We start from the raw sequence: 21,348 nt of genomic DNA, 5'->3' as shown, positions 1-21,348 counted from the left end.
GATATGGAGATCCACACAAGAAAGTGGGTTTCTTTCCTTACCTGCTGCAATGGCTAGACTGACCTCCCCAGACAATTTCTCTGCATCCCTGAAGGGCTCAGGAAGACATTTCAAGGAGATACTTGTATTTAATATTTTGTTCAGCTCGCAGCCTTGGTTCAGACAAAATCAACTGGAAACCTCCTCTGCTGTTACAGAAACGAATGGAGGGGGGTAGTCGTGAGTATGTGCAGGGAGAGGGTGTGTTTGTTTGGGGGTGCAGGAAGGGTTTATCTGTGTGGCCAGAGAGCTGCACTTTCCACTCCCCTCTGCTGGGTCCCACCCAAAGGACAGAGGCTGGGGGAGCAGGGGCTGGAAGGGGGCAGAATGGGCGAGGGGGGGGATGAGATTGCTGCTGGATTTCCTACCCTCCTTGCCCCCCCATTTCAATCCACCAAAGCCTTCTCCCCCCACTTCTCCTTTAGGTTCTCTCCACCCACACACCCTCTTGCCCATGGCTCTTCCAACCCATCACCAGCCTCTCCTGCCCTACTCCCCCAGAAGCAACCCGGGGTGGGGGAGAATGAATGGCTGGTTCTCACCTGTAAAAAATGCCACATACAAATGTGGCCATTCTCTGTGGAGAATGGAGGGAAGTGTGTGTGTGTGGGGGTGCGTGTATAGGAGATGCTGTCCGAGGGGTCTGGCCAGCACCTGGAGGGCCATGAGAGGAAGGATGTGTCTGGGTGCAAAATACTCCCTGGCAGGCAAAGCCAGTATATGGGGGTGGGGTCTGGCATATAGGGAAGGTAGATATATATGGGGGCTGAGAAGTGTTTGGGGGTGGGGAGTGTCTGTGGAGATGGAGATGTGGGTATATGGAGAGTGCGTAATGAAAGAAGCAGAAGGATGTGTGAGGATGGCAAGGCTGGGGGGAGTATGAGGAGGGAGGGGTGGGGCTGGGGCAGGAGGTCTATGGAGTGGAATAGGGTGTGGGGCTGTATGTGCTTGGGGATACAGGCAGGGCTGTATAAGGTTGGTATGTGTATGGGGAGACATGGGGTGGGATGTGTGTGAGGATGGGGTGGGGGTGCATGGAGAGAGAAGGTTTGTGGTGATAGGGGCAGGGCTTGTATGGGGAGGGAGGATTGTAGGGCTATATGTATGGAGCGGAGAGAAGTGGCGAGATGCATGGCCTATATGAAATTTAAAAGATGGGAAATTTAAAACCAAACGAAGGAAATACTTTTTCACACAACGTGTGATTAAACTGTGGAACTTGCTGCCACATGATGTTATTGGGGCCAATAGTTTAGCAAAATTCAAAAGGGATTTGATATTTATAGGGATAACAGGGATAGAGGTGGGAGGGGCACATGTGGGGGGAGGACGGGGGGTGCACAGGGAGGGGAATAGAGTCAGGAGGGGTGCACGGCAGATGGGAGGAGGGGGGTGCATGGGGAGGGAAATGAGGGGCACGAGGGAGATAGAGGCAGGAGGGCAGGGAGGGTGCACGGAGGGGGATCGCGAGGGGGATAGAGGTAGGAGGGGAGCAGGGAGAGGGAGGGGGCGCACGGGGAGGGGGACCGAGGCGGGAGGGGAGGGGCGCAGTGCGGGGAGGGGCAGGGGGCGCTCGGCGGACGGGGGCGGGGAGGAGCGCGGAGCCGCAGCCCCCGCACAGCGCCAGGCGGGCCCAGGAGCCGAGTCGGGACGCAGGAGGCGGGCCCGAGCCGGCCCCGGCGCGGCCGCAGCATGTGACCGGCGGGGTGGGGAACGGGGCTGACCCAGCGGCATGTGCCCGGCTGCCGGGCTCCAGCGGGGCATTTAAATGGCAGCGCCCGCCGGGCCTGCAGCAGAGCTCGGCCCTCTCCGCGCCCGGCACCATGAGATCCTCGCTGGCTCCCGGCATCCGCCTCATCCGGGCTCTGCCCCGGGAGAGCTGGTAAGCTCGGGGACCGGCCCGCTGCAGGGGCACCAGCGGCGCTGCGATGCCCCACAGGCCCGTGGGGGCTCCGGTGGGCGAGCGAGGCTGGTCCTTCCGCCGAGGCCTCGTAGCTAGAAGCCTGCCGCGGAGCCCCGGAGCCACGGGGATGGGCCGGTTCATCCCTGACCCCAAACCCCAAGTGGTGGCACTGTCTGTTCCAGGAAGACTGGACTGGGGTGGACTAGCCGGGCGCCAGGGAGGGGGCACTGCAGAGCTGGAGGGGAGCTCAGGGCTGGCATAGGCACTGGGTGGCACTGGAGAGCTGGGGGGAGCCCCAGGCTGGACTGGGCGCGGGGTGGCACTGGAGAGCTGGGGGGAGCCCCGGTCTGGACTGGGCGCGGGGTGGCACTGGAGAGCTGGGGGGAGCCCCGGTCTGGACTGGGCGCGGGGTGGCACTGCAGAGCTGGGGGGAACCCCGGTCTGGACTGGGCGCGGGGTGGCACTGCAGAGCTGGGGGGAACCCCGGTCTGGATTGGGCGCGGGGTGGCACTGCAGAGCTGGGGGGAACCCAAACTGGACTGGGCGCAGGGTGGCACTGCAGAGCTGGGGGGAACCCTGGTCTGGACTGGGCACGGGGTGGCAATGCAGAGCTGGGGGGAACCCAAGGCTGGACTGGGCGCGGGGTGGCACTGCAGAGCTGGGGGGAGCCCTAGGCTGGACTGGGCGCGGGGTGGCACTGCAGAGCTGGGGGAAGCCCTGGTCTGGACTGGGCACAGGGTGGCAATGCAGAGCTGGGGGGAACCTAAACTGGAATGGGCGCAGGGTGGCACTGGAGAGCTGGGGGAAGCCCTGGTCTGGACTGGGCACAGGGTGGCAATGCAGAGCTGGGGGGAACTTAAACTGGAATGGGCGCAGGGTGGCACTGGAGAGCGAGGGGGAACCCAAAATGGACTGGGCGCGGGGTGGCACTGCAGAGCTGGGGGGAGCCCTGGACTGGGCGCGGGGTGGCACTGCAGAGCTGGGGGGAGCCCTGGTCTGGAGTGGACACGGGGTGGCACTGGAGAGCTGGGGGGAACCCAAAGCTGGAATGGGCACAGGGTGGCATTGCAGAGCTGGGGGGATGGGTGCAGGGTGGCACTGCAGAGCTGGGGGGAGCCCAAGGCTGGAATGGGCACCGGGTGACACTGCAGAGCTGGAGGGGAGCTCAGGGCTAGAATGGGCACCGGGTGGCACTGCAGAGTTGGAGGGGAGCCCAGGGCTGGAATGGGTGCGGGGTGGCCCTGGAGAGCTGAGGTGTGGGGCTGAGCTGCTGGTCACGGTTGATTTTTTGTGGGCAGATGTGCGGGTGAAGGAGCGCTCGCAGCTCTTGAGTTTATTGCGTCTGTCACAAACTCCAAGCCCTGCCCCGCCCCATGCACCAGCTCTCTGGCATCTGATACTTTGTCACTGAAACAAGGAGCTCACCCAGATCAGTCTGTAGCTAGAAAGTTCCCTGGGTGGTTATTTTGTCATTTGTGGACTTTCTCTTCCTACTCGGTTGGCACCTGTTATACTTCATGCTGAGCAATGGATTTCCCCAAGTCTATGCCAGTTCCTGCTGCAAGTTGCTGGTCAACTTGCTGGTGCATCTCTGTGGACCAACATTAAGTGTATTTAGGGCATGTCTACATTCAGGAGAGTTAATCAAAATTAACATAGGCCTGGTGTACACTAAAAAGTTAGGTGAACCCAGGATTGTCGCTCAGGGGTGTGAAAAATGCACACCCCTCAGAGACGTAGCTATACTCAATGGAAGAATTCGTCCATCAACCTAGCTGTTACCTCTCGTGGAGGTGGATTACCTACCGATGGGAGAAGCTCTCCTGTTGACATAGGTGGTGTCTATACGGAAGTGCTACAGAAGTGCAACTGCGCTGCCGTAGTGTTTTAAGTGTAGACATATCCTAAAACTGCATTTGAAGTGGATTAGTTAAACTGCATTAAACTCCTGAGGCCACTCATTCAGAATTGATTGACGTGGCCCATTTTAATTAATTTGGATTAACTTTTCTGAGGTCGGCTCTACGCTACATACCTATATCGGTATAACTATGCCCCTCAGGGATGTGAAAAATCCTATCAATTTAGGCTGCGTCTACACTGCCACTTTCAGCATTAAAACTTTCAGGGGTGTGAAAAAACACCCCCCCCCCCGAGCGATACAAGTTTTAGCGCTGAAAAGCACCAGGCTCCCGGCGATAAAGCTACCACTGCTCGTTAGGGGTGGGGTTTTTTTTTTTTAACTCTCTCCCAGCGATAAAGCGTGTCTACACTGCCCACGTCACAGTGCTGCTGTGCTGTAACATGGGTAGTGTAGACATACCCATAGCTACTGCCTCTCAGGGAGGTGGCAAGTATCAGGGGGTAGCCGTGTTAGTCTGTATCTACAAAAACAACAAGGAGTCTGGTGGCACCTTAAAGACTAACAGATTTATTTGGGCATAAGCTTTCGGCATCCGAAGAAGTGAGGTTTTTACTCACGAAAGCTTATGCCCAAATAAATCTGTTAGTCTTTAAGGTGCCACCAGACTCCTTGTTGTTTTTTTCAGGGAGGTGGATTAACTATGCCAACAGGAGAGCCCTCTCTTGTCGGCCTAGAGCATCTTCGTTAAAGTGCTACAGGAGCGCAGCTGCAGCATTTTAAGCGTAGACTTGCACTGAGTGTCTCTGTGTAGATAGTTCTTATGTGGACTATGGAAACCCCAACATAATGCTGGTGGCCAGCAATGAAACAAATGTTTTTAAGATTATTTTTGTGGCTCTTTAAAATCTGCAAATCCAGTGAAAATAAATGTGAAATAACACTTTTCATAAAATGTTTGCTGTGTTCAACTTCAGAGGTTTATATATCAGCAGAACTTAGAACAGGGTGTAGTATGCATGGGCTCCTTACCTGAGGGGGTTGTGAAGGCTAGAACTATAATAGAGTTTAAAAGAGAACTGGATAAATTTATGGTGGTTAAGTCCATTAATGGCTATTAGCCAGGACGGGTAAGGAATGGTGTCCCTAGCCTGTTTGTCAGAGGGTGGAGATGGATGGCAGGAGAGAGATCACTTGATCATTGCCTGTTAGGTTCACTCCCTCTGGGGCACCTGGCATTGGCCACTGTCGGTAGACGGGATACTGGGCTAGATGGACCTTTGGTCTGACCCGGTACGGCCTTTCTTATGTTCTTATGGCTCTTAATACTTCACGCTTCCTATTTAATCCAAGGATCACAATGTATTGCGTAATTAATAAATCTTGCAGCATCCCTGTGAAATAGACTCATCTTACAAATGGGGAAACCGAGGCACAACTAGCCAGGGACTTGACAATGTCACATTTGTGACAGAGCTGATCTTAGAAACTGTCAGCCTCAGTTTTCTCTCATTTGCTTTAGCTGGACCATATGTCCTTTGCATGCAATAATTTTCACTGCTTGCTGTCCATCTTAATGTATCTGTCTTCCAGATGTTAGTCTTTTAAGATAAAACAGTAAACTTTATGGACTTCTGTTGGGGTGGTTTGCTGCAGATATCCTATTCTACTTTAAAAGTATTTCACTTACTCCATACATTTGGCTTTTAAGTGACATTAGTATCCATAGTCCTATTGTGACATTTCCTATAATGCTACATTGTATCACTGCAGTTCATGACAGTGCTTTGTAAAAGCCTGTCATTTGATATACCCTTATAAAGTGACAGGATTATAGGAGTTAAAGTGAACCTGTTTTACCTGTATCAGCTAAACCATGAGAGTGAAGCTTATTTGGCTTTTTCAGTTCACTAAAAGAAAATAAATCTCATCTGTAGCTGTTCCCCTCTTATAGCTGATTCTCCCCTGCCCAAGCCTCTCCTCTTTGGCCACAAGAAAGGTTCTTCCCCTGGGCATTGCAGTGTTGTATGGGAAGATGCAGCCCCGGAGACATGGGCTGCCTTGTTAGTCTGCTGAGTTGCATTCCAATCCCTGAAGAATTCTCAGGGCTTTGTTGGCCTAAGCTTCAGGCTCTGTAGGGGGCTTCAGTCTGCCCTGCTCTGAAAATGAAAAGATTAGTGGGGCTACAGAGATAGAAATGGATGTCTGCAACGTTCATTTCCCTTTATAACTGGGCAGGGCTGGGAGTGGGAAAGCTTTTGAGCCAGATAGGCAAAGATCTCCTGGAGGGAGACTTGGTCCCCACAAACAGAATGTTTACACGGCTCCTGGCTTCTCTTTTTACAGTCCGTTTCTGATATTCTCTCTCTTTTTGGAAATATAGATTGGGGGGAGGGGGGGGCGAGGAGGCATGGAAGCCTGTAATTTTTGATGAACTCTCAAAGCAGCACAAGGAGTGGCAGTGCAGTTCCCATTAGGTTTAGCGTAGATAACCCCCTTACGGCCTTCTTTTCAAACCTGACTGTCTTAAGAGTCTGTGTGACTTTTTCTACATAATGAGAGCTTGAAACCTTTCAGTTCCTATTATGGCTATTAGTATAAATACTGAGTCATCACTTCCAGGCGGGGATAGTGGCTTGTGCCTCTTTGACATGTAATCTGGCATTGTCACATGATAGACACAAGATCGCTGAAGAATCGTGGAAAGTATTGCTTTCTTCTAGCACTGAGCAAGGAGCCCTTCTGCAGTAAAGAGAAGCATTCTTCCTAAAGCAACTTTGTCTTGCTCTGCTTCAGTTTAAAGCTTCTACTGACAATCTTACCAGCTACCCCTCACTTATCTCACCTAGCCTGACTTCTTGCTGCAATTTTAAAGAAACAGTAGACCTTCTCATTGTGCCCATCACCATTGTATCTGGATGGTCATGAAATCTGGTGTATGATAATATACTATAATGTCCCTTAGAAAGCCAGGATAGAGGTACACATCCATTCTAGTGGTTAGAATCTGTCAAATACATATGTATTGTATGTAATTACGTGGTGTGTTAGTGCTTCAGTGTGTAGGTAGGTATGAAGCTATGGAGCCTTTCACGCTTGCATCACCATACCAAACGCGTGGTCTGTGGTGGCTGGCTGGTTGCCTGTGCATAATGAGTTGGTTGTCTTGGTTCAACTCCAGATGAACTGGGACCCAGTAGTGAATACTATCAATCGTCCCCTGAGTGAAATCTTTTGGCAAATAGTAAATTAGCAGAAAAAAAATCACCTTTTCAGGGCAACCCAACTATTTGTGTATTTGGGTTGAATTCGACTAATAGTTTTGGGGAAAAAAACCCAGAAATGTCGAAATACTTTATTTTGACATTTTTGAAACAGTGTTTCAATATTCCATTTCAAAATGTTGTTTGGTTTTGATTTTTGATTTTGGCAACCAAACCAGAGTATCAATTATTCATTCAACTCTACTGGGCCCTCTGCTGCTAGTGAGTGACTGGGCCATGGAGACAGCACTCTCCTCTCAGCTATAGAGGTGATTTCCGCCCCCCAGCTCAGGGCCAAGGCACGCTGGCAGTCTGGAAGGCTGCATTATTGTCACATTAATAAATATGAGGCGCTCTGACACTATGGGGATGAGTACCACAGAAATACCTAGAAATAAATACATCTAGTGGATGTAACTGATCTTGGTTAGTCTCTGATTGCTAGTAAGGCCATCTGACTATGGGACGTGTGTGTGCCAAGGCTTTCATAGCAAAGCAGCACAAATGTTAATAACTCACTCAAAGCTGTTGCCAAGGAGTATCATTCACAACAGTCATTCAAACACTGTGTTTGAGTGGGCCTTCAAGAGCTAACTAATCATAATGCAGTCTGGATGATGCAAGTATTACTTGGGGAGTAGCGACAAGCTTTTGGGCAACTTAATTCTTGCTTTTCTATGGCTTTTTAAAAAATTCCTGTTGGCCTTTAAACTGCAGAGATGTAGGAAGAAAGGACACACCTCTGTATTTGACACTGGTGTGACTATTACTGGAACACTATGTCCAGATCCAGTGTCAACAGTCCAAGAAGGATGTTGATAATAGGAGAGGGTTCAGAAAAGAGCCATGAGACTGATTAAAGGATTAGAAAGCCTGCCTTATAGTGATAACCTAAATAGAGTGAGCTCCTTCAGGCTAACAAAGAGAAGCATAATGGGTAACTTGATCACAGTCTGTAAGTGTGGCTATGAGGAATAAATATTTTTGATAATGGGCTAGCAGAGAAAAGCCTAATGCAGGGGTTGGCAACCTTTCAGAATTGGTGTGCCGAGTCTTCATTTATTCACTCTAATTTAAGGTTTCCTGTGGCAGCAATACATTTTAACGTTTTTAGACGGTTTCTTTCTATAAGTCTATAATGTATAACTAAAGTATTGTTGTATGTAAAGTAAATAAGGTTTTTAAAATGTTTAAGAAGCTTCATTTAAAATTAAATGCAGAGCCCCCTGGACTGGTGGCCAGGATCCTGGCAGCGTGAGTGCCACTGAAAATCAGCTCGTGTGCCGCCTACCCCTGGTCTAATGCTATTTAGTGGCTGGAAGTTGAAGCTAGACAAATTCAGACTGGAAATAAGGTGCAGATTTTTAATGCTGAGGGTAATTAAGTTGTCCCAGTTGTTACTAAGGGTACATCTACACTACAGGGGGGAGTCGATTTAAGATACGCAAATTCAGCTACGTGAATAGCGTAGCTGAATTCGACGTATCGCAGCCGACTTACCCCGCTGTGAGGACCGCGGCAAAATCGACTTCTGCGGCTTTCTGTCGACGGCGCTTACTCCCACCTCCGCTGGTGGAGTAAGAGCGTTGATTCGGGGATCGATTGTCGCGTCCCATCGGGACGCGATAAATCGATCCCTGAGAGGTCGATTTCTACCCGCCGATTCAGGCGGGTAGTGTAGACCTAGCCTAAGAGTTGTGGTGGATACTGGCAATTTATAAATCCAGTCTGGATGCGCTTTTAAACTGCCCTAATTCAAAAGGAATTATTGTGGGGAAGTTCTATGGCCTGTGTTAAACCGCTCACACTGGATGATCACAGTGGTCCCTTCTGGCCTTTCAGTCTATGAATCTCCTCACGCGTGTTGGGCTTTTGTACTGGGTTTCGATCCAGTGTTCAATTGATTTTATGCATTAAGCATAATAAACTCTTGGAAATGGGTCAGCACTGCAGTTAGATCGAGTGTCATATGTGCCATACAGTTCAGCCTACTGGGGGGGGGGGGTGGCAGAGGATGCTCAAAACACATACCTCATTTAGTGAAACTGGCTTTTATACATCGTGGGATCAGGCTTCGTTCTTCACCTGGCTGCAGATTTGACATTTCTGCACCACAGAGTAGTGTGTGGGGCAGGTGAACCAGGCTGAAATGAAGAAAAAAATAGTGGTCACTCTGAATGCATCTCTGGTGCTTCCTGTGTACCTAGTGCAGTCCCTTGAAGGGGCAATGGGTGTGGGAGTAACCCAGAAGGGGAAGCCTAGCTGGATGGGTCCCAACAACAGACGCTTATGATATTGCAATTATTTGTCCAAATGATGCCAGTTTACAAGGATTGTGTGTTTAGATGAGCAAACAGTGGTGTGTGGGGGAGGTATTAATAGCTTAACTTGGACCCTCAGAAGCGATCAGGAGTGACCCTTCCCCTACTGCCCCAGTGCTACGATTGCCACTCCCTGTTTTCCATTGCTCGGCTGGGGAGTGTCCGTGCTTAGAGCAGCCGATCAGCCTCTCCTACCCCCCTGCCTCGAAAGGAGAGCGAGTGAGGGTTCAGCTGCTGGACAGCTGCCAGGGGACTCCCTTTCTCTGGTTCTAGAGGCCTCCTCTCTACTGGCATTTTTCTTAGCCTCTCCCGCTGTTGCTGTAGCCCGGGTGCAGCCCCACTGGTGATGGCACATGGTAGGTCGCTGCCGTATTTGGGGCTCATCCTGTTGCAGAGTGCACCAGCCAGGAGGCAGCACACAGGAGAACGCTGATGAAGAAAGAATGGGGGTGGGGCTAGCCTAGAGGAACACAGAGTCTAGAAAGGTGTGGTTCTGTATTCAGAAAGGGGTATGAAGGTTAGAGGGATGGGGATGAAAATCATCTGTCCTGAGGAAAAAGTGAACCTACCTGCTAGGGGCAGGCAAGCAGGACAGTTGCTCTGGGTGCCAGCTTCCAAGGGGAACTGTATTGCTACCCCACTGGAATTTTTGTTCCACTCTGATTGACCAGTTGCTTTTGTACTGTTGACTGACTGGCTTTTTCCCCTTAGCTGTGTGTGCTGGATGCCCACACACATACCCAGGGGTCAGGCACGATGGCACTTGGGTGGCTAGCTTGGGTCACCACTCGTGTCACTGCAGCCACATTGCTATTTTTAGCATGCTGGTTCGAGCAGAGTTTAGTGCATCTGTCTACCCAGGCTGGGAAGTACCCTCCCAGCTGCAGTGTGGACGTGCCCTTTGGGAATGCTAGCGGCATGAAAAAACTACTCCGAGGAAGGGTGCCTAAATCTGGCCTTAAACGATTCTGAGTGTTTGTGGTGGACACTCCACAGCTTTGTGAGTCTAGAGCACAGTTTCTCAAATGCGGCCATCAGGTGGTTTCCCTGTGGCCATGGCAGTTTCCTGTGCAGCATGTTCTTTGTTCGGCTCGGACTTGAAGATTTTTCGCTTTCCTCTCTACAGCATGGGATGTGGTTCGCCTGCTGGGAGCATTTGGGCATATCTCACCTAATCAATTCCTTGCACTGCAGGGGTCTCTGGCATTATAAGTACCTTGATTCTCTGTTCTATCCCTGTGGCACACAGTTTAAACTAAAACGTTTCAGTCCTCAGAAGACTAAAGTCTCTGGGCTTAACATAGGAGTATCTAGGTGGAAATTAATGACCTGTGAAATATAGGACAGACTAGATGATCCAATGGTCCTGTCTGTCCTTAAATTCTAAAACTATGAATTTTAAATTGGCTGCCATTCCTGACTCGGGTGCCCAGTTATATTCTAGATGTTTAAAAAAGTAAATTGAAAAAAACAATTCCATCATGACTCATGTGGTTGGCATATCAGCAGGGTTGGAACCTTTAGCTCCATCAAACAGGCCTCTGCCCCTTAAACTAGTGGAGTAATTGAAAGCAACATTAAACCCTCTATGTGGATTAACGTGGGAGGTGGAGGGGGTAAGACACACTGTGGAAGGATTTCACAGATATTTGCTGACTGCAGAGGAGTGGTGACTCAAGAATCTTGGATTCCATTCCTGGCTCTGGAGGGGGAGTGTGCTTTGTGGTCACAGACTCTTCTGCCCTGTCCACTCCAACTTGTCCCTATCCCAGTCCTGTCTCTTCCACACCATTGGCTTCTCATCCCAGTTCCATTCTCCTTGCCTATCCTATCCCACTCCTCAGGCTTCTCATCCAAGTCCCAGTGTCGTTGGCCAGCCAGCCCTAGTCTCCCCCTCTGGGATCCCCATCTGAGTCCCAGTCTCCCCCTACTCCCAGGATCCTTCTTCAGTTAGTCCCAGTTGCCCCAGGAAAGGCACTGAGAGCTAAAGTAACTTTGCTTGGAGGTGACACATGCATGGAACTCTGTGTCCAGGTTCACGAGACGTTTTTGAAAACTGATGCTACCTGGTCACCTGACATTAGTGAGGATTCAAACAGGACCCCAAGACTTCCCACCACTTTGAGAAATGGGAGCTGTGCACTTTCTATGGAAGATAGCGACAACATTTTGGCTAGCTCTTCAAAGTGTTTCCTCTTTCCAGTCAGCATTGCTTCAGTCATGCCTAGGTTCAACATGGGCCAGTTGCTCTTCATAGGAGAGCTAATTTCCTGTTGGAATTCTGACACTTGAGTGTTGGTGGTGATTCCGTCAGTTGAGGTCGGTAGTAGAGTGTTATTGGCATCCTGGGGCAGCTAAGTCCATGCGTCTCTCTGTGCTCTCCCGTAGCTATTGAAGGGGAGTGGGATAGTCTGGATCCTTGTGGAAGCCCACCTTTGGGGAGGAGGAGCAGTTACCCATCACCATTCTCTGTGTTCTGGTGGAGAGAAATGGTTGGAACCAATTAATTGTAATTGAAGGCTGTCCCATAATGCAGACATACGGGGGACCAAATTAAGATTGCATCAGGAACCTTAATTCTGGCATTTCCTAACTTTTGAGTGCTTGATTTAGCAACCTTAATGTCCTTTGAATGGTGCATGTATTTGTGCGTGTGCGCGTGAATAAATGCTCTGGAAATGGGGGAGAAGGGGGCAATGAGGAAGCAAAATTTGCAGATAGCACAAGATTATTTAGATGAGTCAATTCCAAAGAGAACTGTGGGGGAATATAGGGGAACCTAACTACCCATGATGTCCATTCCCTTGATAAATGCCGAGTAATGCACATTGGAAGGAAAACAATAAACTATTTGTACACCTTATTTTATGTAGCTGTATTGACTCAGAAAAAGGATGTGGGTGTCATTTAGGACAGCTCAATGGAGACTTCTGCTCCGTGAGAAGCTGCGGTCAATAAAGCAAACAAGATGTTGGGATGCATAAGAAATAGACTGGAGAATAATAGCAAAACTATTGCAATGCCCTTCTGTGTATCAGTGGTGCAGCATCATCTGGGTATTGAGTGCCGTACTGGTCACTTCATCTCAAAATGGATACTGCAGAATTAGAGGGGGTTTAGAGAAGGCAACAAAAATGATTCCGGGCCAGGAAAAACTCTAATATGAAGAGAGATTGAAATGACTGATCGTTACCTTTTACACATGAGACAAGAGGGGACATAAGTCAATAAAATAAGCAATGACCTAGAGAAGGTAGACTGGGAGTTTTTGTTCGCCCTGTCTTGTAACACAAGAACAAGGAGACATTCAATGAAATTAAAAGATAGCAAATTCAAAACTGATCAAAGGAAATACGCTTTCACACAGTGCACAGCTAAACAGTGGCACTCCATTGCCATAGGCTATCACTGAGGCCAGAAACTCAGTGAGATTCGAAAAGATCCCAAAGAGATCTCGTCAAACAAAATACTAAATTCATGAGGTGCTACTTTTTTGATCTAGTTAAAACTGTTGGAAGAGTGTAGGCTGGCCTGCTAAAATAGCAGGTTTAGTCATGCTGAATGACGTAGGCATCGGAGTTGAACTTGTTAGTATTAGGAGTTATGTAAGAGAGGAAAACCTTGCAAAGCCTGTATGCACTGGGAACCTTAGGCTGCTAATACTTGTCTTTTGGAGTCTCGCTCCTTTTCCAACTGCACTATTTAATGTTGAGGTTTCTACAGTAGAACCTCAGAGTTATGAACACCAGAGTTACGAACTGACCAGTCAACCGCACCTCTCATTTGGAACCAGAAGTACACAATCAGGAAGTACACAGCAGAGACAATCTTTACCCCCAAACAAACCCAGTACAGCACTGTGTTAAATGTAAACTACTATGCAGAAGAAAAATGATGCATTTTTTTTTTTTAAAGTAAAGTTTCAAAGCTGTATTAAGTCATCTGGTTTCTGTGCGGAGGAAAGAAATTAGGGATTTCCAACTGAGGAGAGCTAGACAACTGCTCATCTCCAATGTGGAGTCTGCACTGCATGCTTACAATGCACTTGTAATGACTGATAAAATCGGTTGGGCTCGCTGCTGTGGAGGCCTGATCAAAAGCCAAATGGCATAAGTGCAAAGTTTTCTATTGGACTTTGCATCCGCTCCTACCCAAACCACAGTGTGGCTTCTTCTGATGATTCCCCGCCACTGGACGTCTTTGCGGCAATCTGCACTTGACTCCCGAGTGACTTGGATGCAGTGTGGTGGGGGAGTAGGGTTTTTTGTGTATGTAGCACATATTAATTCGTTACAGACAGAGCTCCCAGCCTGGTGTTTGTACACAGGCTTTATAGAGCTCCAGCATCTCCTCAATTTGTGGATCTGGCTCCTCGTCCAGACAGAGAAATGCAGGGTTGATGTTCGTCCCAAAGCCTCTTGGCTCCAGTTCCCTCTTTTCCCAGCAAATACAGGACCTGCATATGTTTTGCCTGGGTCAGGTTTTTCTTGGTCTCTCTTGTATTGAGAGATCCTTGATTGACAGGCTTGAGAGATCCTAACTCCTGTTGCTCACCACATCATGGGCCTGCAGTTTCCTCTCTGAACTCTTCAGCCCTCTCTACTGTCCACTCTTTCCGCTAAAATAGCTGAATTCTAGATTGAGCAGGGGCAGCAAGTTCCACGAAAGGGCACTGTGCGTCCTCCATTAGGAGCTGCCTTGCGTTCTCTTCGGCCCCCTCCCCCAAAGAGTCTTTACTTTCTCTTTGCAGGATTTTCTTGAACTGTGTTTTATGTCTAAGTCAGTTCTCTCTTAAGCGGAAGTGAAACCAGTTTGAGGCAAGAACAGAAGCTGCTCAGTTCAGAAGACTAATTCTCTGGGGGAAGGAAACCAAAAGCTACAATGGCCTACAGTAGTTCCCTGGCTAGGCTGAGCTCTGAGGCACTCATGTACAAGTCACTAGTGTCACATCTGTAGCTGATCTTACACAGTCCTCTGCTGTATGTTCTTAATCGTTCATACAGACTCGTCAATTCTATGTACTGCAGCACTGATCCTCCTCAGTGTCTGATCAGCGCTAAGAAGCACAGCCTGGTGACTGGCTGCTATGTGGCACTGCTTTGGCAGCTCTAACGCTTATTCCTGATTTCTTGCTCCCTTTCCTCTCCCTGGCTCTTCTTAAACAGAAACGAGAGGAGGACGTGGCTTTTAACTGTCTCATGCTGCCTAAGAAGGTCCCCATGCAATGAAATTTCCTATTCAGTACAGAGCACAAGTTCCTTGCCACGCTCTGGCCCAGCACAGCCCCTGAAAGTTATGAGGACGCGATGCTGTTTGTTCAGAACTCACCTGCCTAGGGAGTCCCTTATCCATTACTAATAGCCCACGGAGTTGACCTACTTAGTGTGCCTTGTGAAATCTGCTAGATGGGTTTACATGTCTCGTCATCTTGACACTTTGGGACCAAAGGGAGCTGCAGACTAAACAGCTGTCAGCTTGTATCTTGAAGAGTAGATGTCCCTGGATGTGTCCATTTCCCCCGCTCTCGGCACACCTGTGGTGCTGCCCTCAGTTTGGGATAAAAGTCCCTGGGACTGGTAAACTGCTGAACAGGCTCCTGCTGTGTTGGGGCTGAAGCTCCCCCCTGGCTGAAGTCAGTGTGATTGTTTTCAGGGAGATCTCTATGCTAATGAGGGAATAGATAATCCCTGCCTTAGACACTGACCCTGGAGGAGCCTCTCGGACCCAGCATCTTCTCTCCCTCCTTCCCACAATACAGTCGTCTTCAAGCCAATTTTGTCTCTAGCCATTCTGTGCGGGGCAGCTGTTCCAGAGGCAGCGCTGTGGGACATAAATGCTGAATCAGATGCTAAGAGGATGTTGGGGGTGGGGAGCTAGGGCGAGAGTCCTCGGCTGTTTAACGCTGAAGTTGTGTCTGTGAGTGGCTAGAGCAGGGCCTTAGTTCCCTATCTCTTCCCACCTCCGTTGCCCCCACATAAAGGCCTTATCTTCCTCTATGCTAAGCACCCACAAATCCCACCAAAGTCAACGGGAGCTGCTGGTGCTCAGTACCTCTGAAAACTGAGTCGTCAGTACTTTACTGCTCTGTGGTGCAGGCAGGTTCTGAGATACTCAGACTCTGCGTAAGTGGGGTATCAAGGGAAATATACTGAGAACTGTTGGCAAATGTTCGTTTTTTTTTTTATGGGGATTGTTACCCTTACCAGACTCTCAGGTGGGCTAAGACTCCATTAAGTAAGGATCTTACACCGGCATCACCCCTAAAGCAGCCTAAGACCTGCTTGCGTTCTAGCATGTCTGATCTTTTTCACTCTCTGATGCATTCAGGGTGGTGAAAAAACAGACTTTTCCTAGGAGACAAAATGCCAGCGTGGTGGGTTTTGCTCGTTTTGTTGCATCTTTGTTTTATTTTTTCACTTTTTGAATTTCTTGTGTCACTTTGAATGATTTTATAGGCATATAACATACCTGAAAGTGTCTTTGGATGCTAGAAACATTCTCACTTCAGTGTGTGAATGGAAACTTTATTCGGAAGTTACAAGGGAAGTGATGAGACTTGCCAGGCTCTTATGCCCATCAGGAATGTGTCAAGCTGGCTAAGTCATTGCAAATTTTTGTTGTTGTTGTTGTCTTCAGATTGTTTAATGCACTAATGGTGGCATCTTCTTCCTATAGTAAATGTGAAAGCTCTGGTCAGTACTGGTCACCAGTAATCCCAGATATCTCAGTCCGAATAGCTGACTCTCCAGGCCTGAAGTGGAAGGCACAGTGACCAACATTTGAATAGACCAAAGTAATCAAACCAAAGAATTCTTTTGAACGAAGATAAAGCTCTTCCCAAGGTTGAGTGGGCGGATGGGAAGGACTCATGCTAATCTCAGAGCAGAGATGACGTGTAATTGAATGAGATCTTGTCTAGTGAAGTGGAAAAGCAGAAAATGGAGTTAGGCGATTCTGCAGATGAGGTATTTTCCATGCCATTGTTTTTGGGATGAAGCTACAATGACAACTGATGTCATTGATCTAGACCTCCCTGCACTCCTCCCTCCCACCCCCATTTTTTCGTTCAGGTTAGGGAAATTCCCTTATTTTGTGTGCAGAATTGTGGTCTGGGCATGGGCTGGCCTGCCTGAGTGTGTTCCCTATGGACTAGGGTGCTGATTCTTGATCATCCTTCCTGCATCATGCTTAAGTGCTTGGTCCTGGGAGAGAGAAATATTCTCTGAATCTTTTTCCTCCCCTGTCCTGCCTGTTTCTCTGCGTACAGTGCACGCAGCAGGGCTTGAGTGGGAACTTGGTCATAGGGAGGCAGTAATTCCACTGCTTCTCCCATGTGACACTGGAAACATATTAGTCATTCTGTGGTTCAGTTGCTTGTCTGAGGGAAATATTGAAATGGAAATATTCTCATTTCAATGGAATCTGCTCCAGATAAACAGCTGACACATGAACCACCATCAAAGCCTAGGATTCTCTTGCAGATTTCTGCTGCCTTTACACACATCTTTCAGTAGCTCCCTAAATTTCTAAACTGTGCTTCCTGATAGATCATAGATTTTAAGGCCAGAAGTGATCAGTGTTGAGCATCTAGTCTGACCTTCATAACACAGGCCACCGAACTTCCCTGAATTAATTCCTGTTAGGAGTCCCAATAGTTGTGGCTGAACAAAGCACATCTTTTAGAAAAATAGTCCAACTCAATTTTTTTTTTTTTTTTTTTTAAACTGCTAGTGGTGGAGAATCCACCACAGCCCTTGGTAGGTGGTTCCAGCTGTTAATTACTCTCCCTGTTAAAAATAAATAAATACAAACTTTAACAATTGCTTCTTATTCCTATGGTCTGCATTTGCCCAGCTTCCACTTCCGGAGATTGGATTATGTTAAGTTCTACCATCCTCTGCTAGACTGAAGAGCCCTCTGTCTAATTTGTAACATCTTCTAGAAAGATGAATTAGCTGCTAGGCCTTCCCCTCAGAAATCTTGAGCTGCTTTATTTAGGCATTTATTGGAACCATTAAAAGCTTATAGAAAAGGCTGAGAGGACCTCTTAAAAACTACCTTTTAAGCTAATTTTTCTTCTCATGAACTAAGAACATAGGAGGAATTTTCCCGTTGATCGGTGTTGTGGCCATTCATTGACAGCTTCTTCTAATGTACAATGTAATCTGTTGTCAAAAGGCGGTGGGTACGGTAGGGAGTGATCCTGCACGTGTGGGAGATGGACAGGTTGAGCGAATTGTGCTTTTCCGTCTCTGATTTCTGTGACTGCCCGTCAATGACCAGTCCAGAGTAATGGAATGAGTAGGAACTGCTCTGTTCTCTCAAATTTTAAACAAACGTGTCCCGTGCTGTGAGGTGCTCTGTTCCATCCAATCCTACATAAAGGGGGTAGAAGGCACTTAGTATCTCACGTGATTGGTCCCACTGTTTGCAGCATTTTCTCTTACCGAATATGGCCTTATGCTGAGAGCCGCTCCTCCTTGTACATTGCAGTTTAATAGGAGCCAACTTAGCTATGCCTTTTTATGTACACTTCTATAGTGAAACATGTGTGGACATTAAGGCTTGTGGGAAAAATTTAAGGCTAGCGAAACAAGTGACTGTTGCCAGAAGGGCAGGGGCACAGTGCGGGGAGAACGTTGGCCTATCTAACACTTGAGAAGGGGGTGGGGGTGAAACTCATGACTCCAAAATGACAGGCTGAATTTTTCCCCTGTCTCTATTGTTGAGATCTTCGGATATATAAATAATCTTTTGGTAAAGAAGGAAGATCCTGCCAAAATAACTTGTTTCCTAAACGGCTGCTCTTAAGCTTGGTCATAGAGGCCATACAGGTCATCAGATGACCTGAATTGCATGAGTCTTCGTGTGCAAGGGAACTAACTAATGAACTCGCTGAATCAGTGATAATTATAGTTTGTAAAAAATCACATGGAAAACTAGGGAGGTATTAGAAGTGTGGAGGACCGCAAACTCTGTACCGCCTTTCCAGAAAGGAAAGATCTACCAGGATCACTTAACGTTCTGTATCCCCTAAGTCCTAACTCCTGTCCACAGTAGCGCATTTTTTTCTTAAAGAGGCTAATGGAGCCATGAACAAGAGGCATTGGGAATTTGGAAAGTACAACTCTTTCTGGACGCACTTGATTGCTTTTTTTGGTTGCTAGAACTTTGGTGAATGAGTGGGAATCCAATAGGTGAACTGCCTCTTCATCATTCACTATGAAGCCTAAAGATGAGTTTTAAAGTCCGCTTTTGACTAAGTGATGATTTTTTTAGAAATAACCCCAGAGTAGGTATGGATTTCTGAATGGCATTTGAGTAGAACTTGTCCACTTCCCTGCATTCTGACCCTGGGGGGAGTTCTGTAGTGTGGTAAATGTGGTGTGAGTCCAAGTATCAGGAAAATCTTCCTGACTGCCGGATGTATTGTGCTGTAGAATAGTCTCTTCAGGGAAGTGGTGAACGTCTTCGTGCTTGGGACTTGTAAAACTAGACTGAGGACAGTGCGAGTACACATGCTATAGGGAATATTTCTGCGCTGGGAGAGGGACTAGATGATCCAGCAGGTCTTCATCTCTAACTCTTGAGTGTCTGAATCACCTAATAAACAGCTGCTGGAAGAACCAGAATTCCAGCTGCTGTACTAGAACTGGGACTGTTAAATTTCCAAACTGGGCCAGGTGCAGAGAAGGGCTGCTAGGATGCTCATGGGAACGGCGAGGCTATATTAAGAGCTTGGTTTGTTTAACCTAGCAAACCACGGGCTGAGAAGGGCCATGGTTGTGTTTGATAAATATATCAGGGGCTACACTAAGGAGGAAGAAGAGCTATTGAAGAATTTGGTACAAGAACAAATGGGAATAAACTGGCCAGAAATAAATTGAAGCTGGAAATGAGAAGCAGGTTTCTAGCCAGTTCTGGAGGAGTGCAGTTCTGGAACAGCCTCCCACTAGGAGCAGTGGGGACAAGAAACCTGACTGATTTTAAGACGGAGCTTGATCAGTTTATGAACAAGATTACATGTCAGGTTTGCCTGCCATAACAGGGACTTGACCTGGTGGCCCAGGAAGTCCCTTTAGTCCCACATTATGTTCTTAAAAATAATGTTGCACTAAAGCATCAGCCACTGAACCTGATCATGTTGGCTTTAAATGGCACCAGTTGGTCTGTCGGTCATTGTGATAAATACAGCCCGTGTTCCCTCTGGTCTTCTAGTCTCTACCCTAGACCCGAAGAAGAGCTCTGTCTAAGCTCAAAAGCTTGTCTCTCTTGCCAACAGAAGTTGGACCAATAGAAGATATTGCCCTCACCAACCTTGTCTCTTTAATATCCTGGGACCAATATGGCTACAACACCACTGCAAACAATCTCTACCCAAAACAGGGCAAGAGATGGCATTTTCAAGAAAATAGAAGATTAGGGTTGGAAGAGACCTCAGGAGGTTATCTAGTCCAATCCCCTGCTCGAAGCAGGACCAACACCAACTAAATCATCCCAGCCAGGGCTTTGTCAAGCCAGGCCTTAAAAACCTCCACCACCTTCCTAGATAACCCATTCCAGTGCTTCACCACCCTCCTAGTGAAATAGTGTTTCCTAATATCCAACCTAGACCTCCCCCCACTGCAACTTGAGACCATTGCTTCTTGTTCTGTCATCTGCCACCACTGAGAACAGCCTAGCTCCATCCTCTTTGGAACCCCCCTTCAGGTAGTTGAAGGCTGCTATCAAATCCCCCCCACTCTTCTCTTCTGCAGACTAAATAATCCCAGTTCCCTCAGACTGTCCTCACAAATCATGTGTCCTAGCCCCTTAATCATTTTCGTTGCCCTCCACTAGACTCTCTCCAATTTGTCCACGTCCCTTCTGTAGTCGGGGGGGTCCAAAACTGGATGCAGTACTCCAGGTGTGGCCTCACCAATGCCAAATAGAGGGGAATAATCGCTTCCCTCAATCTGCTGGCAATGCTCCTACTAATACAGCCCAATATGCCATTGGCCTTCTTGGCAACAAGCGCATACTGCTGATTCATATCCAGCTTCTCATCCACTGTAATCCCCAGGTCCTTTTCTGCAGAACTGCTGCTTAGTCAGTCGGTCCCCAGCCTGTAGCGGTGCCTGGGATTCTTCTGTCCTAAGGGCAGGACTCTGCACTTGTCCTTGTTGAACCTCATCAGATTTCTTTTGGCCCAATCCTCCAATTTGTCTAGGTAACTCTGGACCCTATCCCTACCCTCCAGCATATCTACTTCTCCCCCCAGCTTAATGTCATAAGAACAGTTGTACTGGGTCAGACCAAAGGTCCATCAAGCCCAGTATCCTGTCCTCTGACAGTGGCCAATGGCAGGTGCCCCAAAGGAAATGCACAGACAAGTTATCATCAAGTGATCCATGCCCTGTCACCCAATCCCAGCTTCTGGCAAACAGAGGTTAGGGACACCATTCCTGCCCATCCTGGCTAATAGGTCTGTCATCTTCCATGAGTGATAGGCTATCTTCCATGAGTCCATCTAGCTCCCTTTTGAACCCCGTTATAGTATTGGCCTTCACAACACCCTCTGGCAAGGAGTTCCAGAGGTTGACAGTGCACTGCATGGAAAAAATACCTTCTTGTGTTTGTTTTAAACCTGCCACCTATTAATTTCATTTGGTGGCCCCTTGTTCTTGTATTATGAGAAGGCGTAAATAACACTTCCTTATTTACTTTCTCTATGCCACTCATGATTTTATAGACCTCTGTCATATCCCCCCTTAGTCGCCTCTTTTCCAAGCTGAAAAGTCCTCTCCTCATATGGAAGCCGTTCTATACCCCTAATTATTTTTGTTGCCCTTTTCTGAACCTTTTCCAATTCCAATATATATTTTTTTGAGATGGGGCAACCACATCTGCACGCAGTATTCAAGGTGTGGGCATACCATGGATTTATATAGAGGCAATATGATATTTTCTGTCTTATCTATC

General features: G+C 48.0%; 1 protein-coding gene across 2 annotated transcripts in view; it reads left to right on the top strand.

Annotated features, from left to right (window-relative positions):
• Window positions 1-1,656: 1,656 nt before the first annotated feature.
• SLC37A2 (solute carrier family 37 member 2) overlaps window positions 1,657-21,348 on the top strand; it is a 59,303-nt gene continuing 39,611 nt past the window's right edge. Inside the window, exon 1 of one of the 2 annotated variants that reach the window (XM_034754735.1) lies at window positions 1,657-1,921. In XM_034754735.1, the coding sequence (XP_034610626.1) occupies window positions 1,863-1,921 (59 nt within the window). In that variant the 5' untranslated portion in view covers window positions 1,657-1,862. The remainder of the gene's footprint in view (window positions 1,922-21,348) is intronic. The other variant, XM_034754734.1, reaches the window with a different exon arrangement.

This window comes from Trachemys scripta, chromosome 21 (genome assembly GCF_013100865.1).
Source record: "Trachemys scripta elegans isolate TJP31775 chromosome 21, CAS_Tse_1.0, whole genome shotgun sequence".
NCBI classification, from domain to species: domain Eukaryota; kingdom Metazoa; phylum Chordata; order Testudines; family Emydidae; genus Trachemys; species Trachemys scripta.
The sequence above is the reverse complement of the archived record's forward strand: the minus strand, read 5'-3'. Positions and strand labels throughout refer to the sequence as shown.